This window comes from Macadamia integrifolia, chromosome 9 (assembly GCF_013358625.1).
Source record: "Macadamia integrifolia cultivar HAES 741 chromosome 9, SCU_Mint_v3, whole genome shotgun sequence".
NCBI classification, from domain to species: Eukaryota; Viridiplantae; Streptophyta; class Magnoliopsida; order Proteales; family Proteaceae; genus Macadamia; species Macadamia integrifolia.
Genome location: NC_056565.1, coordinates 9,307,817 through 9,330,219, shown reverse-complemented (window position 1 = coordinate 9,330,219; position 22,403 = coordinate 9,307,817). Strand labels below are relative to the sequence as shown.

At 36.3% G+C, this 22,403-nt stretch overlaps 3 protein-coding genes across 3 annotated transcripts; all 3 read right to left on the bottom strand.

Moving 5' to 3' along the window:
• Positions 1 to 5,820: 5,820 nt before the first annotated feature.
• On the bottom strand, positions 5,821 to 8,342 carry LOC122089994 (peroxidase A2-like). Its single transcript, XM_042659802.1, has 4 exons — positions 8,027 to 8,342; positions 7,745 to 7,936; positions 6,577 to 6,742; positions 5,821 to 6,474 (listed from the first exon to the last, which is right to left on the bottom strand). Exons 1-4 carry the CDS (start codon positions 8,282 to 8,284, stop codon positions 6,008 to 6,010), a joined length of 1,083 nt encoding a protein of 360 aa, XP_042515736.1. The 5' UTR covers positions 8,285 to 8,342; the 3' UTR covers positions 5,821 to 6,007.
• Positions 8,343 to 12,064: 3,722 nt separating this feature from the next.
• On the bottom strand, positions 12,065 to 13,616 carry LOC122089891 (peroxidase 15-like). The gene is made up of 4 exons (XM_042659639.1): positions 13,323 to 13,616; positions 13,005 to 13,196; positions 12,753 to 12,918; positions 12,065 to 12,661 (listed from the first exon to the last, which is right to left on the bottom strand). The coding sequence occupies exons 1-4, from the start codon at positions 13,575 to 13,577 to the stop codon at positions 12,201 to 12,203; spliced, it is 1,074 nt and encodes a 357-aa protein (XP_042515573.1). The 5' UTR covers positions 13,578 to 13,616; the 3' UTR covers positions 12,065 to 12,200.
• Positions 13,617 to 20,505: 6,889 nt separating this feature from the next.
• Positions 20,506 to 22,113, bottom strand: LOC122089880 (peroxidase A2-like). The gene is made up of 4 exons (XM_042659625.1): positions 21,827 to 22,113; positions 21,555 to 21,746; positions 21,308 to 21,473; positions 20,506 to 21,178 (listed from the first exon to the last, which is right to left on the bottom strand). The coding sequence occupies exons 1-4, from the start codon at positions 22,073 to 22,075 to the stop codon at positions 20,718 to 20,720; spliced, it is 1,068 nt and encodes a 355-aa protein (XP_042515559.1). The 5' UTR covers positions 22,076 to 22,113; the 3' UTR covers positions 20,506 to 20,717.
• Positions 22,114 to 22,403: the final 290 nt, after the last annotated feature.

Here is a 22,403-nt window from a genome sequence, read left to right as displayed (position 1 = left end):
GCATGATAGGTAACTCCCTGGATAAGTGTAAAAGAGGGGCTCTGACTTGGTTATGGGATCAATTACTGCCCTCAACATCAATCGCTTTATGTTTAGAGAAAGGCACTATTGGTGATCACCGGAGATTGAGAGAAGAGCAGGAAACTTTGCAATTGCCGGAGAAAGTTCATCATCATCAGTAGTGTTGATTGGATATGGGTGGAGAAGCGTGGAACTTTAAAAACTTTATTAATTATTATGATTAATATCTTAACATACTGATAAACTTGGACCACCTGTGGATGGACCACCACTTATACAAGAAGAGGATGGGGCTGATCAAGAAGGAATCTCAACCAGGGGACCACAGACTTTTGTATCAAGAAGGACAAGGAAGGTTCCTCATTGGCTAAAAGATTATGTGGTTAGCCATTAGGAGAGTAATTAGTTTAAAAGATGGTTAGTTAGTTAGACAAGTGGGTGTTAGTATGTTAAACAACCCAGCTTATCTTTCTTTGTACTGGGTAATGAAAAATAAATTCCTTTTCTTGTCTTCTTTCCCAATCCCCTGTTCTTGAACTCTGTTCTTCTTCTTCCTTCCTTAATCTCTCATTTCTTTCCTCCCAAACCTGCAACTATAGAATCTGGTTCTAACATTGGTGCTTTCATTGAGAGAATCCATGGCTGAAGGAACCAGATTCACTAAACTTGATGAGACCATTAAGACGATCCAAAGCTTCCAAACCTCCCAATATCAAGAAGTCAGTGAATTAAAGAAGTCTACAGATCTACACTTTGCAGAGATCAACGCTACTCTAAAGCAATTCATGGCAACTGTGGAAGCTCAACTGGAAACAATGACTCATCTCAACCACCATGATCATCAACAGAACGGGAACAATCATAGCTCCCAAGATCACTACTCTGTGGCATCTCAACATTGTAACCAACATCAACGGATCAAATCGATGCGGCTGGACATTCCAAGGTTTGATGGAACCGATCCATTAGGCTGGATCTTCAGGATACAACAGTTCTTCGATTATCACGAGACTCCAAAACGACTCATGATCACTTCTTTTCACATGGATGGAGTAGTTCATGCTTGGTACCAATGGATGTATTCCAATGGCCTTGTTCGTGACTCGCAGAGATTCTTGGAGGTCCTTAAACAAAGGTTTGGACCCTCATCTTATGAAGATCACAAAGGAGATTTGGCTAAATTGACTCAGGTTACATCTGTTGCTGAATATCAAAATCAATTTGAAAACCTTTCTAACCGTATTACTGGATTATCAGAACCATTCTTGATTAGTTTCTTTGTTTCTGGCCTTAAACCTGAGTTGAAAAGAGAGCTATTGGTAGCTCAACCCACTACCCTAACCCAAGCAATGGCTTTAGCTCGCCTACATGAACAAAAAAATAATGATATGAGGAGATCTTGGAAACCTACAATGGCAAGAAACTTCACTGGGCCTGGGTTATTGCCTACACCACCTACACAAGCCCTCAAACCTCCATTTTCTCCATCAACAACTATACTTCCAATTAAGAAACTTACTCCTATGGAATTGAAGGCTAGGAGAGAGAAAGGGTAATGTTATAACTGTGATGAGCAGTATACTCCTGGTCACAAGTGCAAAAGTAGGTTCTTGCTTTTAATGGTGGATGATGAAAGTAAAGAAGATGAGGAGAATCAAATTGAAGGGGAACCAATCTTGGATTCTGTTGAAGAAGGGCTACCAGAAATCAGCTTACATGCTCTGGCAGGACCACTTAGCCCAAGTACAATCAGATTAACAGGTACTTGCAACAAACTTCATGTTCATGTTCTTATCGATAGTGGGAGTACCCACAATTTTGTTCAAGAGAAAGTAGCCAATATGCTATCATGGCCAGTTTTTCCTTCAAAGCCTTTTAAAGTATTTGTTGGCAATGGAGAATATCTCTCTTGTACCAAGAAATGTGTTGGGATGACCTTAGAATTGCAGGGGCATACATTTACTATGGATCTGTTTGTACTGCCAATACAAGGGGCTAATATAGTATTGGGAATTCAATGGTTGTCCCTTTTGGGACCTACAGTCACGGACTACAAGAAGCTAACAATGGACTTCACCTGGAAAAATTCCCCAGTACATTTCCAAGGTGAACCTCAATTCAGGTTAGATCCTATCTCAGCCAAGCATGTTAAAAAATTGGCTGCAACTCACTCCATAGCTTCATATTTCCATCTCAAGGCATATCAGTTTTCTAGTATTGAAACTGAAACTACCAAGCAAGCTCCTGAGATTCAGAGCATCTCAGAAAAATTTTCTGAGGTATTTGAAGAACCCAAGAGGCTGCCTCCTTCAAGAACAAATGACCATCAGATACACCTTATTCCAGGAGCTACACCAGTTAATGTAAGGCCATACAGGTACCCCCAATTTCAGAAAACTGAAATAGAACGGTTGGTACAAGAGATGTTACAACAGGGAACTATAAGACACTCAAAGCTCTTTTTCTTCACCCATACTGCTGGTCAAGAAGAAGGATGGGACTTGGCGTTTTTGTGTAGATTATCGAGCACTTAACTCCATCACCATCAGGGACAAATTTCCTATTCCAACGGTGGAAGAGTTGTTGGATGAGCTTCATGGTGCTTGTTTCTTTTCGAAGTTGGATCTTAGGAGTGGTTACCACCAAATTAGAATGCAAGACAGTGGCATTTACAAAATAGCATTTTGCACGCATCAGGGCCATTATGAATTTGTAGTGATGCCTTTTGGCCTTACAAATGCTCCATCCACTTTTCAATCCATTATGAACCAGCTTTTTCAACCATTTATGAGAAAATTTGTTACGGTGTTTTTTGATGATATTTTGGTATATAGTAAAACTCTACTTGAACATGTGTATCACTTGGAGCTGGTCCTTGGTTGTCTCAAGACAAATCACCTATATGCAAAGCTAAGCAAGTGTAGTTTCTTTCAGGCATCCATATCCTACCTCAGCCATATTGTTTCTGCAGCTGGTGTTAGTCCTGATCCTGAAAAAATTTCATCAATGCAAGATTGGCCATAGCCACGCACTATTAAGCATCTACGAGGATTTTTAGGTTTGACCGAGTATTATTGGAAATTTGTCCATCACTATGCGAGCATAGCTTTCCCTCTTACAAATCTCCTCAAGAAGGAAGCTTTCCATTGGAATGAATCTGCCCAAAAAGCATTTGATAGATTAAAGGAAGCAATGATTCAAGTGCCAGTCTAATCTCTTCCAAACTTTGACAAGGATTTTGAACTAGAAACTGACGCATCCAATGTGGGCATAGGCGCTGTGTTGATGCAAGAAGGACATCCATTAGCTTTCTATAGTAAGAAGCTATCTCACAAAATGGCAACAACATCAACATATGTCAAGGAATTATATGCTATATCTCAAGCAGTGCAAAAGTGGAGCCAATATTTACTTGGGAGACAATTTATCATTAAAACTGATCATCGGAGCCTCAAGAATTTAATGACTCAAGTCATTCAGACACCTGAACAGCAACAATACCTCAGTAAGCTCTTGGGATTTGTTTATACAATTGTCTACAAACCTGGAAAGGAAAATGAAGCTGCGGATGCTTTGTCCAGTTTACCAGAAACTGATCTATCCGAGTCTACACTACAGTCTTACACTGAACCGGTCTTTAATATCCTACCACAATTGAAGGTGGAAAATGAAATTGATCCGGAGTTGATGGCAATTCATAAGGCGTTACGGGAAGGCACTAATATTGATTCCCATTACTCTATTAAGGATGGATTACTATTTTACAAAGGCAAAATCAGAATCAGTTCTCAATCTCAGTTGCGGGACTCTATCATCAATGAATTTCATTCTTCCCCATTAGGTGGACATGCTGGAATCCTACGAACTTATATAAGAATTTCCTCTCAATTTCATTGGCCTAAGATGAAACAAGATGTCATCAGATATGTCCAACACTGCCTCATTTGTCAGTAGGTTAAGTGCTCTACATCCAATCCTTGGGGACTGTTGCATCCTTTGCCTATTCCAGTTTAAGTTTGGGAAGATGTGGCAATGGATTTTATTACTGCTCTACCCATGTCTAAAGGAGCTACCGTTGTTTTGGTTGTAGTTGATCGCTTAATCAAATATGCTCATTTTGGTTCTTTGCCTTCCAACTTCAATGCATTTAAAGTTTCCCAATTATTCATTGAGATGGTGGTTAAGCTACATGCTATACCAAAGTCCATTGTTTCAGATTGCGACCCGATTTTCCTCAGCAAATTTTGGACTAACTTGTTCAAACTCAGTGGCACTACATTAAGTATGAGCTCTGCATACCACCCGCAGTCTGATGGGCAAACTGAGGTTCTCAATAGATGTTTGGAATAATATCTAAGGGCTTTTGTGATGGACAGACCTCAAGCATGGACCACTTTTCTTCCTTGGGTTGAGTTATGCTACAACACTTCTTTCCATTCGGCAGCACAAATGACACCCTTTCAAGCTCTCTATGGGAGACCTCCACCAACTATTCAGCGATACATCAAGGGATCTTCACCTATTGAAGCTGTTGATCATGAGCTTAGCACTCGCTCCCAATTGTTACAACAACTGAAACTGAACCTGCAGAGGGCTCAACATCGAATGAAAGACATGGTTGATCGACACCGGATTGATAGAGCTTTTGAGGTTGGTACTTGGGTTCTTGTCAAGCTCCAACCTTATAAGCCAACAATCATTAGCGGCTCGATCCAGCAACAAATTATGCAGGCGTTATTATGGGCCTTTTCAGATAATCCAAAAGCTGAGTTCTGTTGCTTATAAGTTACAACTACCAGCTGAGAGTAAGATTCACCCAGTATTCCATATTTCTCTTCTGAAACCATTCAAGGGGGATGTCAACACATCATACAACCCTCTCCCAGTTCATAGTGTAGGTAATCGCCCTGTTGTTCTTCCCTTGGCCATTGTAGACAAGCGTCAAGTTTGGGTGTGTGGGAAATTGGTGCCTCAAGTGCTGGTTCAATGGATAGGCTTGGCTCCTGAGAACACTTCTTGGGAGAATTTCAGAACTCTTCAAGCTGCTTATCCACAGTTGCACCTTGAGGACAAGAAGAGGATGGGGCAGATCAAGAAGGAATCTCAACCAGGGGACCACACACTTTTGTATCAAGAAGGACAAGGAAGGTTCCTCATTGGCTAAAAGATTGTGGTTAGCCATTAGGAGAGTAATTAGTTTAAAAGATGGTTAGTTAGTTAGACAAGTGGGTGTTAGTATGTTAAACAACCCAGCTTATCTTTCTCTGTAACTGAATATAAAACAAGGAGTACTCTTTGTACTGGGTAATGAAAAATAAATTCCTTTTCTTGTCTTCTTTCCCAATCCCCTGTTCTTGAACTCTGTTCTTCTTCTTCCTTCCTTAATCTCTCATTTCTTTCCTCCCAAACCTGCAACTATAGAATCTGGTTCTAACTCTCTCTCTCTCTCTCTCTCTCTCTCTCTCTCTCTCTCTCTCTCTCTCTCTCTCTCTCTCTCTCTCTCTCTCTCTCTCTCTCTCTTTCTTCCATTCAGAAATCTTGGGAATTGCCATATCAGCATAAGAATAAGGTGGTTGCTGCAACTCAGATACCCATTATGCATGATAGGTAACTCCCTTGATAAGTGTAAAAGAGGGGCTCTGACTTGGTTATGGGATCAATTACTGCCCTCAACATCAATCGCTTTATGTTTAGAGAAAGGCACTATTGGTGATCGCCGGAGATTGAGAGAAGAGCAGGAAACTTTGCAATTGCCGGAGAAAGTTCATCATCATCAGTAGTGTTGATTGGATATGGGTGGAGAAGCGTGGAACTTTAAAAACTTTATTAATTATCATGATTAATATCTTAACATACAGTCCAAATCTTCCACCACGGGATATTAATTAACTTATTAACTTAATTAGAATAGGAATTCTACAATGGTTATGTTCAAACAACCTTATTCATATATGAGGGTGGTTTCAGTAGCTATATCCATCATCGATCAGATGGAGCTAATTAAATCATCATCATCATTTGACTCAAACATTGAAGTAGCTCCATTAACCTTTCTGCAGTTCAATCGGATCTCTCCATCGGACCCGGTTAATGGGCTAATATTTGCCATATTTATCATTGCTTGAGCAAAGCTTTCAAAGAAAGCACTTTGATTGCTGCTGAAGTTTTTAACTATAGGGATAGTATCAGCACCCGGAGTTGAATACAACTCTTGATCACTTTGGAGTATCCCTTCGTTTGATTCAAGGTTAGAGAAATACACATTATCGAATGTATCGGGTGTGTTCGGGTCTAGGTTGGTTAGGAGAGACCCATTTCCATCATTCGGGCATATATTTTGGAGCTCCTCCAACAAAGTGGTGTTGAGAGTCGGATCAGGATTGCCTGTGTTATTGAAATTGTAGAGCCGAGCATTAATAATTATACACCGGACACGTCCAAATGTGTGGGCACCTGAGAAAATGTAAATGATTATACATTAATACTTTATTAATTATAATAAATGAGGAATTAAAGGAAGCTACATATGGTAAGGAATAAGGAAAAAATTGTTACCGGATAAAGCAACAAGATCAGTGGCGTCGAGGCCAACGGCGGCGAATTTAGACTCCAATTCATCGAGGGTGTCGATGGGACTTGGGATGGTTGTATTGGCTGCAGTTTGGTTTGCAGTTAAACTATCCCTTCTTCCTAGTAGAACCGTCCATGAAGGACCTCCTGACTGTAATGGTCATTGTAGTTAAGAATACAATTTGATAAAACTTAGAGTAATAAATTAGGTTAATTATAAAGATTTTTCTTTTAATTTTTTAATTTATCTTATTTTTATAGGAATACTATTTCTATATTTAAAATGAAAACCTTAGCAACAACATTTTTTGTTCTTTTCGGCCATATGGATTGAAGAATAGACATGTTTGATTACTATTAGACAAGGGTTGGGTCAGGGGAACAATGTATATGTCAAAGTCAAATTTGATGGACTCTGTCAACTTTATGACTGACCATACATTGGATTCTTATATTGGTTTGGTTAAACAGTTTTTCCAAACAAATGCCACATGATATGTGAGATTAGTCAATGTGATAAATGGTTAATGAATATACAATGTTTAGTAATAATTAAAAGATGTATAATGATGTAGATAATATGTCAACCAAGTTTTGAACCATAATTTAACCGTCGGTGCCAATTCTTGAAGGGATAATTATGGAGAATCCGGTTTCTCCGTACTTACCCACGCATTGCATGTATACTCAGCACTTGAACAGATGTTCCACCAACTGCCATCTAAAGTAAATTAAGGGATATTGTTTGGAAGCAAAAGGACATGTGTCCAACATTGAGTGTACATGTAACATTCACATACGTGCAATGGAGCTTAGCTCAACTATAGAATGGAAGGATTTCCAGGTAAAGTCAGGCATTATTTTATGGAATAAAGTTTTCTGAGTAGAACAGAGGAGCCATGCCCTACAAAGGAGGTATAGAATGACCTTCGTGTCCCTCTTGAGGTGCGTGCCCAAGTGTGTGGGTGTGACTCCTATGTCCCACCTAGAAAACACTTGCTTTTATTTTTTATTGGGAGAAGGTTCTCTAAGTAAATGGCCTAGAGAACATTAAGATCATTTCATGTAAAAATAAATAAATAAAAGATAGAAAGATATAGAAGGTAGTAGCATAAACTTCCCTGGCAGCTCAGAGAATTTATAAATAACTTACCAAAACCACAGATACTTCGGCTGCAATGGTTAGAATGTCCGCGCATGAGACAACACCAGGGCATGCATTCTCCAGAGCAGTCTTGATGTTGTCAAGAACATCAAATCCTCTAGTCGAGTTCAAATTGGGTAGGGCATCTTTCTCACTTTGTATACTATCGCTGTTGTCCAACAGAAGTGATGCATCACAACCCTGAAAACCATGATCATAAAACATATAAGATCAATTAGTAAAGTCATGCATGGCAGAAAAGATATATTAGAGTAGATCTCACATACTTACTTGTACAAAGCAATCATGGAAGGGAAGTCGAGTGAGGCTAGCAGTGATTCTGGGGTCTGACTGTAAAGCATCTTTGATGGTTTGTTGGACGATGGTGAACACGTCCGGGCAAGTAGTGTTGTAAAAATTAGCATCCAACTGAGCTGTTGATCCTTGGATCATCATCAGCATAGACGACAAACAGAGAAGAAGAGCTGCTGATGCTACTGTTAAGGTGGTAGAAGAGGAGGAAGACATCTTTAAGCTAATGGAAGACATGGGATTATGGGAATAATCTTCTTTTCCTTTGTTTTCTTTGTGTGCCTAAGCTCTATGTGCATGTGTGCTATATATAGATGACCAAGACCAACTATCTTCTTACTCTATTTTATAGATAGAGTTGGTGTAACGTGATTAGGTTGGTTTAGCAAAAAAAAAAGCAACGTGATTAGGGTGGCTTGGATTAGGTGTTGAAATGATCAACAGTCAATGGTCAGCCATAAAAATGTGCAGGTGAGATTAGTAAAACTTTTCTCACGTTACGCAACCATTAATTTAGATATGATTTGCATGGAAGGAATTTTCATAGTTTTTTTTTGGTGGTGCAAACACTGAAGGGATTGAAAAATCCTAATTTTAAGAGAACGAAAGTTTCCTCATACCCACGGTTTAGAGGAAGTACGGTCATATTTGTTTTCCCGATCGGATGAAGTTGTCTTTGCCTCTAAAAGTCACATCCAATGATGGCGAGATTATAAAATATCATTACAGGGATGGTGAAGTAATAATTTCAAATCAAAAGTGGATAGTGTTCGGTAAAGATTTATATGTATTTAAGCATAGTCTCTTAAATGTTTAGTTTTCAAGGATAAGCTCTACTCAAATTCTTAATAAGTGGTATTACAATCATGATATAGAAATGTAATGCCTCTCTAAGGATGGAATTAGAGAAGAACTACATGGATCCCGCATGAAGAAGAAGAAGGGAAGATATTGAGCTTCTGTATAGAAGAGGAAATTGTTGGGGTTTTACACCGAGGACAAAGTAACAATTCAAAACTGAAAGTGAGTTTGTCGATATATATGAAGACTTATATGTACTTGGGCATCCTCTCCTTCATGGCTAACTTTTGAGGATAAATTCTACTCAAATCCTTATCAAATTGTGATTAAAATTTGACATATAATATATATATATATCTATATATCTCGCACCATTCACTAGATAATCAGTGGTCAGGATTGTTATACCAATCTTCCACATGGACAACTAGTGTGCAATCTAGAGATGGTTAGTTTTAGATATCTTCTACCTTAAAGTCAGAAAGTGAACATTTGAAAGTTTTGAGTTGAACAACTTATTGTAGGTAATATGTCTTAATCTATCTTAACTGCATTGTCATGATTTAAACATCTCTCTCAAACAGTGAAAACTCTTTGTTCTTTTAATCACTTTTGTCTAAATAGGGCGGTGTGAAACTACATTACTTTGTTGTGGTAGATGGTGTTGTTTTTGTTTTCTACTTCTCATAAATAAACAAATGACTAATTAAAAATATATATATATATTATCTATATTGTGTATACCACCAGAAAATCAGTTGCCAAATCAAAATCATCATCTTTCGTGTGCTTCCGCCTCAGGGTCATGAAAGAGAGAACATTCAAAATTTTAAGATCTTAAAGTCCACTTGCCTAATAGAAATAAATTAAAGACTACTAATGTGCATTGTCATTGTGATTGCCAAGGTTTTAAACATGGAATTAGTGAGGATTATAATAGAATCGGATCGTGTTGATTTTAATTTTATTTTTCTTGTTTTTGCAGGGCATGTCTTGCTTGAGTTAGGGATCTCTTTTCTTTTCTTTAGGTTTGTCCAAAGAAGATAGTGAGGATTTTTTTTTCTCCTTTTCTTAATATACATATATTATTTATCAAAAAAAAAATTTTTGATTAATGAAGCTAAAAAGATGTTATCTAACCCAATAATAAACCCAACCCAAGTTCATCTCTATATTCAAAACCTTATCCCCTCCCACTTCTCTCGCATTGACCTTTTTAACAAATGCTGGCAAGTTTTTAAGCTTATCTTGAATTTTGAGGATGAATGGCAATAGATCAATAAGAAAGTAAGAGCCACGCTTCCGGTTGTTTCTATGAGGATTGCAACTCCTTTTCGCTATTCGTGCCAATGACTTGTATAAAATGCTTTCGGTACTAGATTATAAATTGGTGGAAGACGTACGTGGTTGATTAGAAACCATATAATCAATTAAATACATTAATGCGACCTATATTGATGATGAGTCCAATGTTCTCTTATAATTAAAATCGAATCAACCCTTTCTTTCTCTTTTATATATATATATATATGAGAGGAGATTGGGTATTTTTTTTTTTTTAATGAATTACCACCTATTTTGTTGGGGTTTGCGACTCAATTATTGGGAGGATTGAGGATATAAACGATATAAAGGACTTTTCTAAGAGAAGGAAAAAGATAAGCCCAATTCTGGATATGGAGCCTTTTCCCTATATTATATTAACTTACAATTCTAGGTATACAACCTTTTCCCTATATTATATTTACTTGCGGATATGCCTTTATTCTAGATGTCTCCCTATATTATATTTACTTACGGATATGCCTTTATTCTAGATGTCTCATTTTAATTAATTACAATGTTTGGCTTCGTATTGCACAAGAGTAAACATCACCCCCACAAGTGGCGATGATGTCATTGACCTTTTATTTTGGATGAATAATATCATTAACTTTAGCTTTTCTGTCTCACATATTGTACAAAAATAATACCCAAGATATTTTTTTTTAATAATATCCAAGATTCTGGTGCTACTGAAATTAAGGGTCAGATCAATGTATGTGTATATATGTATACTTATGCTTATGTCTTATGATCAATGTACAAAATGAAAATTTATCGATTACTTGGTCATGGAAGGGGATATCATTCACTCAATCTCATTCTTATATTTCAACTTGAGAGAATTTGGATCTGCTATACGATCACTTGGTTGTAAATGTGAACATCCAACACTTGTCCCTTTGCTTCTAAATATACCGCTCTTCACTCTTGTAATGACAGAAAGTGGGATATCATATGTACAAATAAGTGATTGTACGTGCATTTGATCCAAACTCTACTTAAGCTCAAAGTTGCCTCATTTTTTAGGTAGTTAGTTTCTCGTAGGAATGCCGGAGGGAAGTTGATAAATTGCCGGCTTCACACACAATTTGATCGAATCTCAAAGACCTTGTTATGTCTTGGGGTGGAAAAGGTAGACGGAGAACAGGAAGATAGACTTAATTCGTATTTAAGAGATTAGAATGTCCCATTATATGGTCAGTGTACCTGGCAATAGAGGCCCTTGAAATTCAAATTGAATAGAAGTATTTCCGCTAATCATCAAATAATTCCAAGGCTCTATGCCTTGCCTCTCTCATAGGGAGCTTTGTTAATGATCACATAACACTAAAGTATAATGGCGTAGTTAAGAGTAATATAATAAGACAATCATAAAACTTGAAAAGCATTTTTTATTCATGGATTATCTTAACGTGCAGTTCAAGTCTACCCCAAGTCATTAATTAATTAATTTGAATTGAAATTCTACAACAGTTTAGTTCAAACAAGTTTTTTTTTCTTAAGAAAAATAAAGCACTATTGATAACAAGTTAACAACTTAGTTACTGATAAGAAACAATGGAGTGCAAATTGATCAATCATGAGCAACCCTCCTAGAGTTCAATCAGATCTTTCCATCACTCCTTGTTATCAGGCTGATATTTTCAGTTCCTATTTTGGATTAACCAAGGATATATGTTTTGTCTCTCTCATAGGAAAAATTATAAGGGGAAGAGATCCAGCTGCCTGGTTGCATGGCTCTTGCACCAGTGTAGGGAAAATGTTCACTAAGGCATCAACATGAATAGAGCTTTTTATTTTATAAGTATTGAAATGGTAATTTGAAGTGTCCTTGTGTCTTGACCCACGGGCCACACGACCAGGCATGTTTCTTAGTAAGATACTGAATCATAAACTTTAAAAGCTTTTCTTCTTATTCAAGATTATCTTGACATACAGTACACTTCTACAGGAATTATTTAAGTCTAGAACGGTTTTGTTCAAACAAACCTTATTCATACGTAAGGGTCTCGCTAAAAATCCATCATCAGCTGGAGCTAATTAAAACATCATTTGCCTCAAATATTGATTTATCTCCATTGACCCTTCTGCAGTTCGATCGGATCTCTCCCTGAGACCCCGTTAATGGCTTGATATTTCCCATTCTTATCATAGATTGAACAAAGCTCTTAAAGAATTTGTCTTGACTGCTGCTGAAGCTCTTAACTACAGAGACAGTATCTGCACCCGAAGTTGAAAACAACTCTTGATCACTTTGGAGGAGACCTTTCTCATTTTTAAGGTTGGAGAAATAGTTATTATCGAATTTATTGGGTGTGGTCGGGTCTAGGTTGGTTATGATAGACCCGTTTCCACCGTCTGGGCAGATCTTTTGGAGAGTCTTCAAGTAAGATGATTTGATAGTCGGGTCAGGCTTGCCTGTGCCATTGAAATTGTAGAGCCGAAAACTGAAAACTCGACACTGGGCACGTCCAAATGTGTGGGCACCTGAGAATATAATTAAGGAAATCGATTAAACACTAATATTTCATTAATTAAGTAATTAAAAATTAAGGAGGAAAGGGAGAGATTTTGTTACCGGACAATGCAACAAGATCAGTGGAGTCAAGGCCACGGTCTGCGAACTTAGACTTGAGAGTAGTGAGGATGTCATTGGGAGCAGGCATAGTAGTATTGGCTGCACTCTGGTTTGCGGTTTTACCATCCCTTCTTCCTAATAGAACCGACCATGAAGGACCTCCTGCCTGTAATTAATTAAGGCCCCAATTATAGACGTTAATTGTACGTAATTAACACTAATACATTATTAATAATTTTGATAAAAACTTACCAAGACAACAGATACTTCGGATGCGATGGCAAGAATGTCAGCACAAGAGACTACACCAGGGCATGAATTCTCTAAAGCAGCCTTGATTTTGTCAACTACATCAAATCCTCTAGCCGAGTTCTTGTTGGGTAGGGCATCTTTCTCACTTTTTATAGTGGCACTGTTGTCCAACAGAAGTGATCCATCGCAACCCTAAAACCAATCCATGATCATAATTAGTACTGAAATAATAAGTTTAGTCTTCCTCCTCTCAGTACTTCTTTCAAACAGTTCATGACAAAGTCAAAAAGTGATATATAGAAAATCTCAAATACGTACATTGATAAAGCAATCATGGAAATGAAGTCGAATGAGGCTGGCACCGATTCTAGGGTCCGTCTCTAAAGCTTTTTCGATGGTATCCTCGACGATGCTGATCACTTTCGGGCACGAAGTTTTGTAAAATTTAGCATCCAACTTACTACCTGTTGATTCTTTGATCACCATAGATGATACACGCAGGATGAGAAGAGCTGCTACTAGGGCTAAGGTGGTGGAAGAGGATGACATTTTTAAGCTAAAGGGCGACATCATGGGAATAACCTTCTTTGCCTAAGCTAGCTATGTGATGAGAAGAGCTGCTACTAGTACCAAGTGTTCGATCTCTTACTCTATTTATAGATTATTAAGTTGGCTAAGATCGATGAGGTAACGTAATAGGGTAGCTACCCTTGTATTAATACCGTAATAAGCAGCCGCCGGAGATGGAGATTAGGTGTGGAAACAGTCAATGGTCAGCTTGGTAAAAAGTAGCCGCCGTAAAGATTTTACATGTGGGATTATTGGTATACTTTTCTTTGTAATAAGAGGACCACCACCAACTCTCCACCGACAAAAGACAAAGGGGTACGTGATGGTGAAATAGAGGAGAGAATAGAAGAAAATTGGGGCAGAGAAATTCAAAGATGAAAATTATAGGAGGCATAATATGCTAAGGGCCAAAACATTATCTTTGGTTATTAATGACATTAAATTGAATTGAAGAAGAAGAAAACCAAAGAGAATGAAAAGAACGCTATTATTGGCATAGCCCCTCCTCCCTCCTCCCTCCTCCCTCCTCCCTCCTATTTCACGAGTATGGATTAGGTTTTCATACCACAATCATTTTTGGACGGATTAAATTGTGTGGATCAGACTTGCATAAGAATGATTCTCATATGAAAACATGATTTGCATTCTTACTCCACTACTAAATCATGAGTCGAATCCAGACTCCAAACTCTTCAATCATTGTTTACATTTAATTTTGTTTGAATGGAATGATCTAAAGCAATAGAGATATCAACTTTCAACAGCTCCATAAGAATTGAAGGGTCATTCTGTTTGAATACATGCCAAGGAAGATGTGATTGGATTCTTATAGGACACTTAATTTTCTTAAATCATTTCCATTTGTCTTATAGAAATAAAGACTACTAATGTGAATTGTCATTTTTGTCAAATTTTTAATTAAACACGGAATTAATGAAGACCAAAACGGGGTCATGTCGATTTCAATCTAATTTTCTTTGATTCGCATCATCATGTGGTTGATTAATCCAATAAAGTGTCCAACCCAAGTTCATCCTCTTGTTGCCTCTTTTAGAATTCTTAAGAGACTATGAACCACCTCTTCTTCGGGGTCTTTCCTCCTCTCACACTTGGGGACTTTTCTCCTATCTTGAATTTTGGCGAGGGCAAAGCAAAATGTCCTTTTCGTTAGTCGTGCCATGACTCATATACAAAGTGCTTTTGCAGGTAAACTATGAACGGTGGAAAGTGTGTTCTATGATATCTTTTATTTAATTTTTTTTTTTTTTGGGTGAAATGATATCCAATTGATCTTTTGTTTGAAAAAAGGGAAAAAGAAAAACCGGTCCACTCTTTCTAGAATTCTTGGTTATACAAAAAATTTTAATTAATACTTGTTGGCAATCTTGGGTCTTACTCCATGACGTTATCCACACAATGGCTGTGATGTCATGTATTGTAGAAAAAATAATGCCTAGATTGTTGTGAGATTCAGTTTAATATATATATATATATATATATATATTAAAAAGTGTGTTCAATGATATCTTTTATTTAAAATTTTTTTTTTTTTTGGGTGAAATGATATCCAATTGATCTTTTGTTTGAAAAAAGGGAAAAAGAAAAATCGGTCCACCCTTTCTAGAATTCATGGTTATACAAAAAATTTTAATTAATATTTGTTAGCAATCTTGGGTCTTACTCCATGACGTTATCCACGCAATGGCTGTGATGTCATGTATTGTAGAAAAAATAATGCCTAGATTGTTGTGAGATTCAGTTTAATATATATATATATATATATATATTTATATAACGTTGTGCTAAACACAAGGGTGAAGTAATGTTCATGAATCCTGCAAAAAAAATACAAAATGTCCTCCCATGTTGATGCCCTAAACGTACCTCTTTTTGACTCCCACATTGGTGTAAGGGCCAAGCGAGCAAGGACCCTTCTTCCACACACACATATATATATATATATATCATATTATTATATAAAAGTACGTACTCCCCGTCTTTGGTATACTTTTTCGAAATGATCAAAAAACTATTTACATCTATCAAAAAAAAAATCTCAAATGACCAAAAAACACCCGAAAAAATCCCCAAATGATCAAAATCCCCTCAAAATTGAATATGAAACAAATATCATAATAAACTCTATAATTCTCCCTCTCTCTCTCTCTCTCTCTCTCTAAACGTGGAGGAGAAAGGGGGAGAGTGGAATATTAAAAAGGCATATAATTACGAACCCTAAACTCACTCATCCTCTCGCACCTAAAAATGGAAGATAAGCAAATAATAATAATAAACTCTATAATTCTCACTCTCTCCCTCTCTAAACGTGGAGGAGAAAAGGAAAGAGTTGAGAGAAATAGAAAGAATTATGGTGAATGGGGATGGAATGAATAATTATGGAGAGAGATATACCAATAAAAAAAGAAGTTAATAATAATAATTCTCTCTCTCTCTCTCTCTCTCTCTCTCTCTCTCTCTCTCTCAACGTGGAGGAGAAAGGGGGAGAGTGGAGTATTAGAAAGGCATATAATTATAATTATTAACTATTAAAAAGTTAAATAATTATAAACCAAACAAATGCATTATTATTCCTCCTTAAATCTCTCTCTCTCTCACTCGTCTTTAGAAAAAACGTGGAGCACAATGGGGGGAGATTCTCCATAGAGACAATAAATAATTATGGAGACATTTAAAAGGCTAGTATGAAGAGAGATATACAAAAAAAAAAAGAAGGCTCCTAAAATCTCTCCTTCCATTCCTTACAAAATCTAAACGTGGAGGAAGGTGTATATTCTCTCTATAATTCTATTTCTCTCACTCATCTCTCTAAACGTGGAGGAGAGATAAATGGAGTAATCATTAATTATAATTATTACATATTAAAGGGATAAAAAAATAACCACAAAATTATAGTATGGAGAATTATGGAGAGATTTATTAGGCTATTATAATATAAACCAAACAAATGCACTATTATTCCTCCTTAAATCTCTCTCTCTCTCACTCATCCTTTTGGGAAAAAACATTGAGCACAATGGGGGGAGATGCTCCAGAGAATTATGGAGAATAGAGAGGGAATAACCATTTACATCTACCCAGAAAAATTCCCAAATAACCAAAAAACACCCGAAAAAATCCCCAAATGACCAAAATCCCCTCAAAATTGAATATGAAACAAATATCATAATAAACTCTCTATAATTTTCTCTCTCTCTCTCTCTCTCTCTCTCTCTCTCTGAACATGGAGGAGAAAGGGGGAGAGTGGAATATTAAAAAGGCATATAATTACAAAACTTAAACCCACTCATCCTCTCACCCCTAAAAATGGAAGATAAATCAAATAATAATAATAAACTCTATAATTCTCACTCTTTCCCTCTCTAAACGTGGAGAAGAAAGGGGGAGAGTGGAGAAAGAAATAGAGACAATTATGGTGAATGGAGATGGAATGAACAATTATGGAGAGAGATATACCAACAAAAAAAGAAGTTAATAATAATAATTCTCTATTTCTCTCTCTCTCTCTCTCTCTCTCTCTCTCTCTCTAAACGTGTAGGAGAAAGGAGAGAGTAACAATTAATTATAATTATTAATTAATTAAATATTAAAAAAGATTAAAAAATGCATTTAATATTCCTCTCTCTCTCTCTCTCTCTCTCAACGTGGAGGAGAAAGGGGGAGAGTGGAGTATTAGTAAGGCATATAATTATAATTATTAACTATTAAAAAGTTAAATAATTATAAACCAAACAAATGCACTATTATTCCTCCTTAAATCTCTCTCTCTCTCTCACTCATCATCTTTAGAAAAAACGTGGAGCACAATGGGGGGAGATTCTCCATAGATACAATAAATAATTATGGAGACATTTAAAAGGTTAGTATGGAGAGAGATATACCAAAAAAAAAAGGCTCCTAAAATCTCTCCTTCCATTCCTTACAAAATCTAAACGTGGAGGAAGGGGTATATTCTCTCTATAATTCTATTTCTCTCACTCATCTCTCTAAACGTGGAGGAGAGAGGAATGGAGTAATCATTAATTATAATTATTACATATTAAAGGGATAAAAAAATAACCACAAAATTATAGTATGGAGAATTATGGAGAGATTTATTACGCTATTATAATTATAAACCAAACAAATGCACTATTATTCCTCCTTAAATCTCTCTCTCTCACTCATCCTTTTTGGAAAAAACATTGAGCACAATGGGGGGAGATTCTCCAGAGAATTATGGAGAATAGAGAGGGAATAACCATTTACATCTACCAAAAAAATCCCCAAATAACCAAAAAACACCCGAAAAAATCCCCAAATGACCAAAATCCCCTCAAAATTGAATATGAAACAAATATCATAATAAACTCTCTATAATTCTTTCTCTCTCTCTCTCTCTAAACATGGAGGAGAAAGGGGGAGAGTGGAATATTAAAAAAGCATATAATTACAAAACTTAAACCCACTCATCCTCTCACCCCTAAAAATGGAAGATAAATCAAATAATAATAAACTCTATAATTCTCAAGCTTTCCCTTTCTAAACGTGGAGGTGAAAGGGGGAGAGTGGAGAGAGAAATAGAGAGAATTATGGTGAAGGGGGATGGAATGAACAATTATGGAGAGAGATATACCAACAAAAAAAGAAGTTAATAATAATAATTCTCTATTTCTCTCTCTCTCTCTCTCTCTCTCTCTCTCTCTCTCTCTCTCTCTCTCTCTCTCTCTCTCTAAATGTGTAGGAGAAAGGAGAGAGTAATAATTAATTATAATTATTAATTAATTAAATATTAAAAGGATTAAAAAAATGCATATAATATTCCTCTCTCTCTCTCTCAATGTGGAGGAGAAAGGGGGAGAGTGGAGTATTAAAAAGGCATATAATTATAATTATTAACTATTATAATTATTAACTATTAAAAAGTCATATAATTATAAACCAAACAAATGCACTATTATTCCTCCTTAAATCTCTCTCTCTCTCTCTCCCACTCATCGTTTTAGAAAAAACGTGGAGCACAATGGGGGGAGATTCTCCATAGAGACAATAAATAATTATGGAGACATTTAAAAGGTTAGTATGGAGAGAGATATACCAAAAAAAAAAAAAGGCTCCTAAAATCACTCATTCCATTCCTTACAAAATCTAAACATGGAGGAAGGGGTATATTTTCTCTATAATTCTCTTTCTCTCACTCATCTCTCTAAACGTAGAGGAGAGAGGGGTGGAGTAATCATTAATTATAATTATTACATATTAAAGGGATAAAAAAATAACCACAAAATTATAGTATGGAGAATTATGGAGAGATTTATTGCGCTATTATAATTATAAATCAAACAATTGCACTATTATTCCTCCTTAAATCTCTCTCTCTCTCTCTCACTCATCCTTTTTGGAAAAAACATTGAGCACAAGTATGGAGAATTATGGAGAGATTTATTGCACTATTATAATTATAAACCAAACAAATGCACTATTATTCCTCCTTAAATCTCTCTCTCTCACTCATCTTTTTCGGAAAAAACATTGAGCACAATGGGGGGAGATTCTCCAGAGAATTGTGGAGAATAGGAAGGGAATTATGGAGATATTAAAAAGGTAAATATGTTGAGAGAAAAAAAAAAAAAATGGTTCCTAAAATCTCTCCTTCCATCACTTACAAAATCTAAACGTGGAAGAAGGGGTATTTTCTCTTTATAATTATCTTTCTCTCACTCATCTCTCTAAACGTGGAGGAGAAAGGGGTGGAGTAATTATTAATTAAAATTGTTACGTATTAAAGAGATAAAAAAAAATAGCTACAAAATTATAGTCACATAATTATGGAAAGATTTATTGCATAAAAACGGTATCTTTCAATCAACTTTCATCGACTTTACAAGTTTTTATGAAATAAAATCTTTCCTTATATATACTACAGAGAGGACAAAAAATCAACTACAATATCCCACGATTTCTCAATTTTCTGTCTCTTACAACAATAGTTCAGAATATTTCAAATTCTTATTTCTTTTTCTATTACTATAGCACAAAAGTTCTCAACTTCAGTTTCTTTTTCTTTCGGATTACTAGCATTGCATTTCTCAATTTTAGATACTCCACATCCACAAGGTAGTATAATTCATTTAATCTGCAAGATAGAGCTCAGGTGGAGAAGTTATTGCACTATATTATGGAAAAATCTCCAGATGATGCAGAAAGTAAGCATGTTTTTACGTACACCGCTTTGACTTAATCAGAGATTAGTTTTTTCTTAATCAGTTTCCATGGTTTGTAATATTATAGTTTATTAGTATTATTGTTATATGCTATGAGAGAATTATTTGAGAAATTGATGCCATTCTCAAGACCTCCGTAGAGGAAGATGAGACATATGTTTTTTATGTTTCATGTTCCCATCTCCTTTCTATTATGGGAATTGCACTATTTAGTCTGTGGATTTTCTCTCTTGTATTCAGAATAATTAGGTTTAATTTTGTTAAGAAAATGTTTAATTGGGAGACTACCACCACGTGCAAATGCACGTGTATTTTTACTAGTATATATATATATATATATATGTATTCAATTATACAAAGCTATGAGGGAAAAAAGAGGAGGGTGAGGAAGACATTGCCGAATCAAGGCAGACCCCTAGGGAGGGCAATGCAATACGAGACCATTGAAAGATCATTGAAACTCCAACTAGAAACATTGTCACGGTTTCTATGGGTGTCAAGGTTAGCGAGGATGTAAGAACCAAGCCTATTGAATCATAAAACTTTAAGAACTGTTTTTTATTCATGATAATTAATTATCTTAACATACAGTCCAATGGCAGAAGAATTTATTTATTTTATTTTATTTTATTTTATTTTATTTATTTATTTATTTATTTATTTATTTATTTTTGGTGCTAATTATTAGCAAAAGTATTACAGAATCAATGTCTGGATGAAAATACAAAGCATACAAGATCAGTACACTGATCTTTAACCATAACTATCAGAAAAACAAAAGATAATATTACTTTGCACTAAGGATCCACCTTCGATATAACCATCAGCAAAAACCTCAGGCAAAGCCAAGCAAGAAAACTAAAATAATATCAATCAAACAGACAAACTCATTCACACTTAAGGGTTTCATTAGCTATATCCATTAGCTAGAGCTAATTAAAACATCATTTGACTCAAACATTGAATTATCTCCATTGACCCTTCTGCAGTTCAATCGGATCTCTCCGTCGCACCCGGTTAATGGGCTGATATTTCCCATTCTTATCATAGATTGAACAAAGCTCTTAAAGAATTTGTGTTGATTGCTGCTGTAGCTCTTAACAATAGAGACAGTATCCGCACCCGAAGTTGAAAACAACTCTTGATCACTTTGGAGGAGACCTTTCTCATTTTTAAGGTTGGAGAAATAGTTATTATCGAATCCATCGGGTGTGGTAGGGTCTAGGTTGGTTAGGATAGACCCGTTTCCACCGTCGGGGCAGATCTTTTGGAGTCTCTTCAGGTAAACTGAGTTGATAGTCGGGTCGGGCTTGCCTGTGCCATTGAAATTGTAGAGTCGAAAACTGAAAACTCTACACTGGGCACGTCCAAATGTGTGGGCACCTGACAATATGATATAATGACACAACTAATTGTCAATTAAGTTGTTAATTAAGGCAATTTCTTATACATTAATACTTCATTAATTAATTAATTACAAAATTAAGGAGAAAGAGAGATTAAAATTGTTACCGGACAATGCAACAAGATCAGTGGTGTCAAGGCCACGGTCTGCGAACTTAGACTTGAGAACAGTGAGGATGTCATTGGGAGCAGGCATAGTAGTATTGGCTGCACTCTGGTTTGCGGTTGTCCCATCCCTTCTTCCTAGTAGAATCGACCATGAAGGACCTCCTGCCTGTAATTAGTTAAGGCCCCCATTATTATTAAAAATTTAATGAAACTGAATTAGTTTGCTAATTAAATTAATTTAACATACCAAGAAAACCGATACTTGGGATGCAATAGCGAGAATGTCTGCACAAGAGACTACACCAGGGCATGCATCCTCTAAAGCAGCCTTGATGTTATCTACTACGTCAAATCCTCTAGCTGAGTTCTTGTTGGGTAGGGCATCTTTCTCACTTTTGATGGTGGCACTGTTGTCTAACAGAAGTGATCCATCACAACCCTAAAACCATGCATGATCATAATTAGTGAAATAAGTTTAGTTTTTCCTTTCAGTAGTGATAGAATATCTCACATACGTACATTGATAAAGCAATCATGGAAATGAAGCCGAATGAGGCTGGCACCGATTCTAGGGTCTGTCTTTGACGCTTGTTCGATGATATCTTCGACGATGTCGACCACGTAGGGGCACGTATCGTCGTAAAAATAAGGATCCAACTGACCTGCAGATCCTCTGATCAGCACAGACACACAGAGGATGAGAAGAGATGCTACTACTGTTAAGTTGGTCGAAGAGGATGATGACATCTTTAAGCTAAAGGCCGACATACATGGGAAATCTTCTTTGCCTTTGTTTGCGTTCTGTGCCTAAGCTATGTGTGTGGGATAGACTACCTAACCTTAATCTTACTCTATTTATAGATAAAGTTAGCAAGGATCTGGTAACGTATGAGGTAATGAGGGTAGTTCGTATCATTACCGTAAAGCTGCCGCCGTTGATTTGGTGTGGAAATAGTCAATGGTCAGCCGTCAAATTTTTCAAGTGGGTTAGGTATACTTTTCTCAGTTACGCAACCAATAATTATAATGTGGCTTGTATAACATGTGCTTCATTGAACGGATTGAGGTTGAACAAACCTCTTTTTTTTTTTTTTTT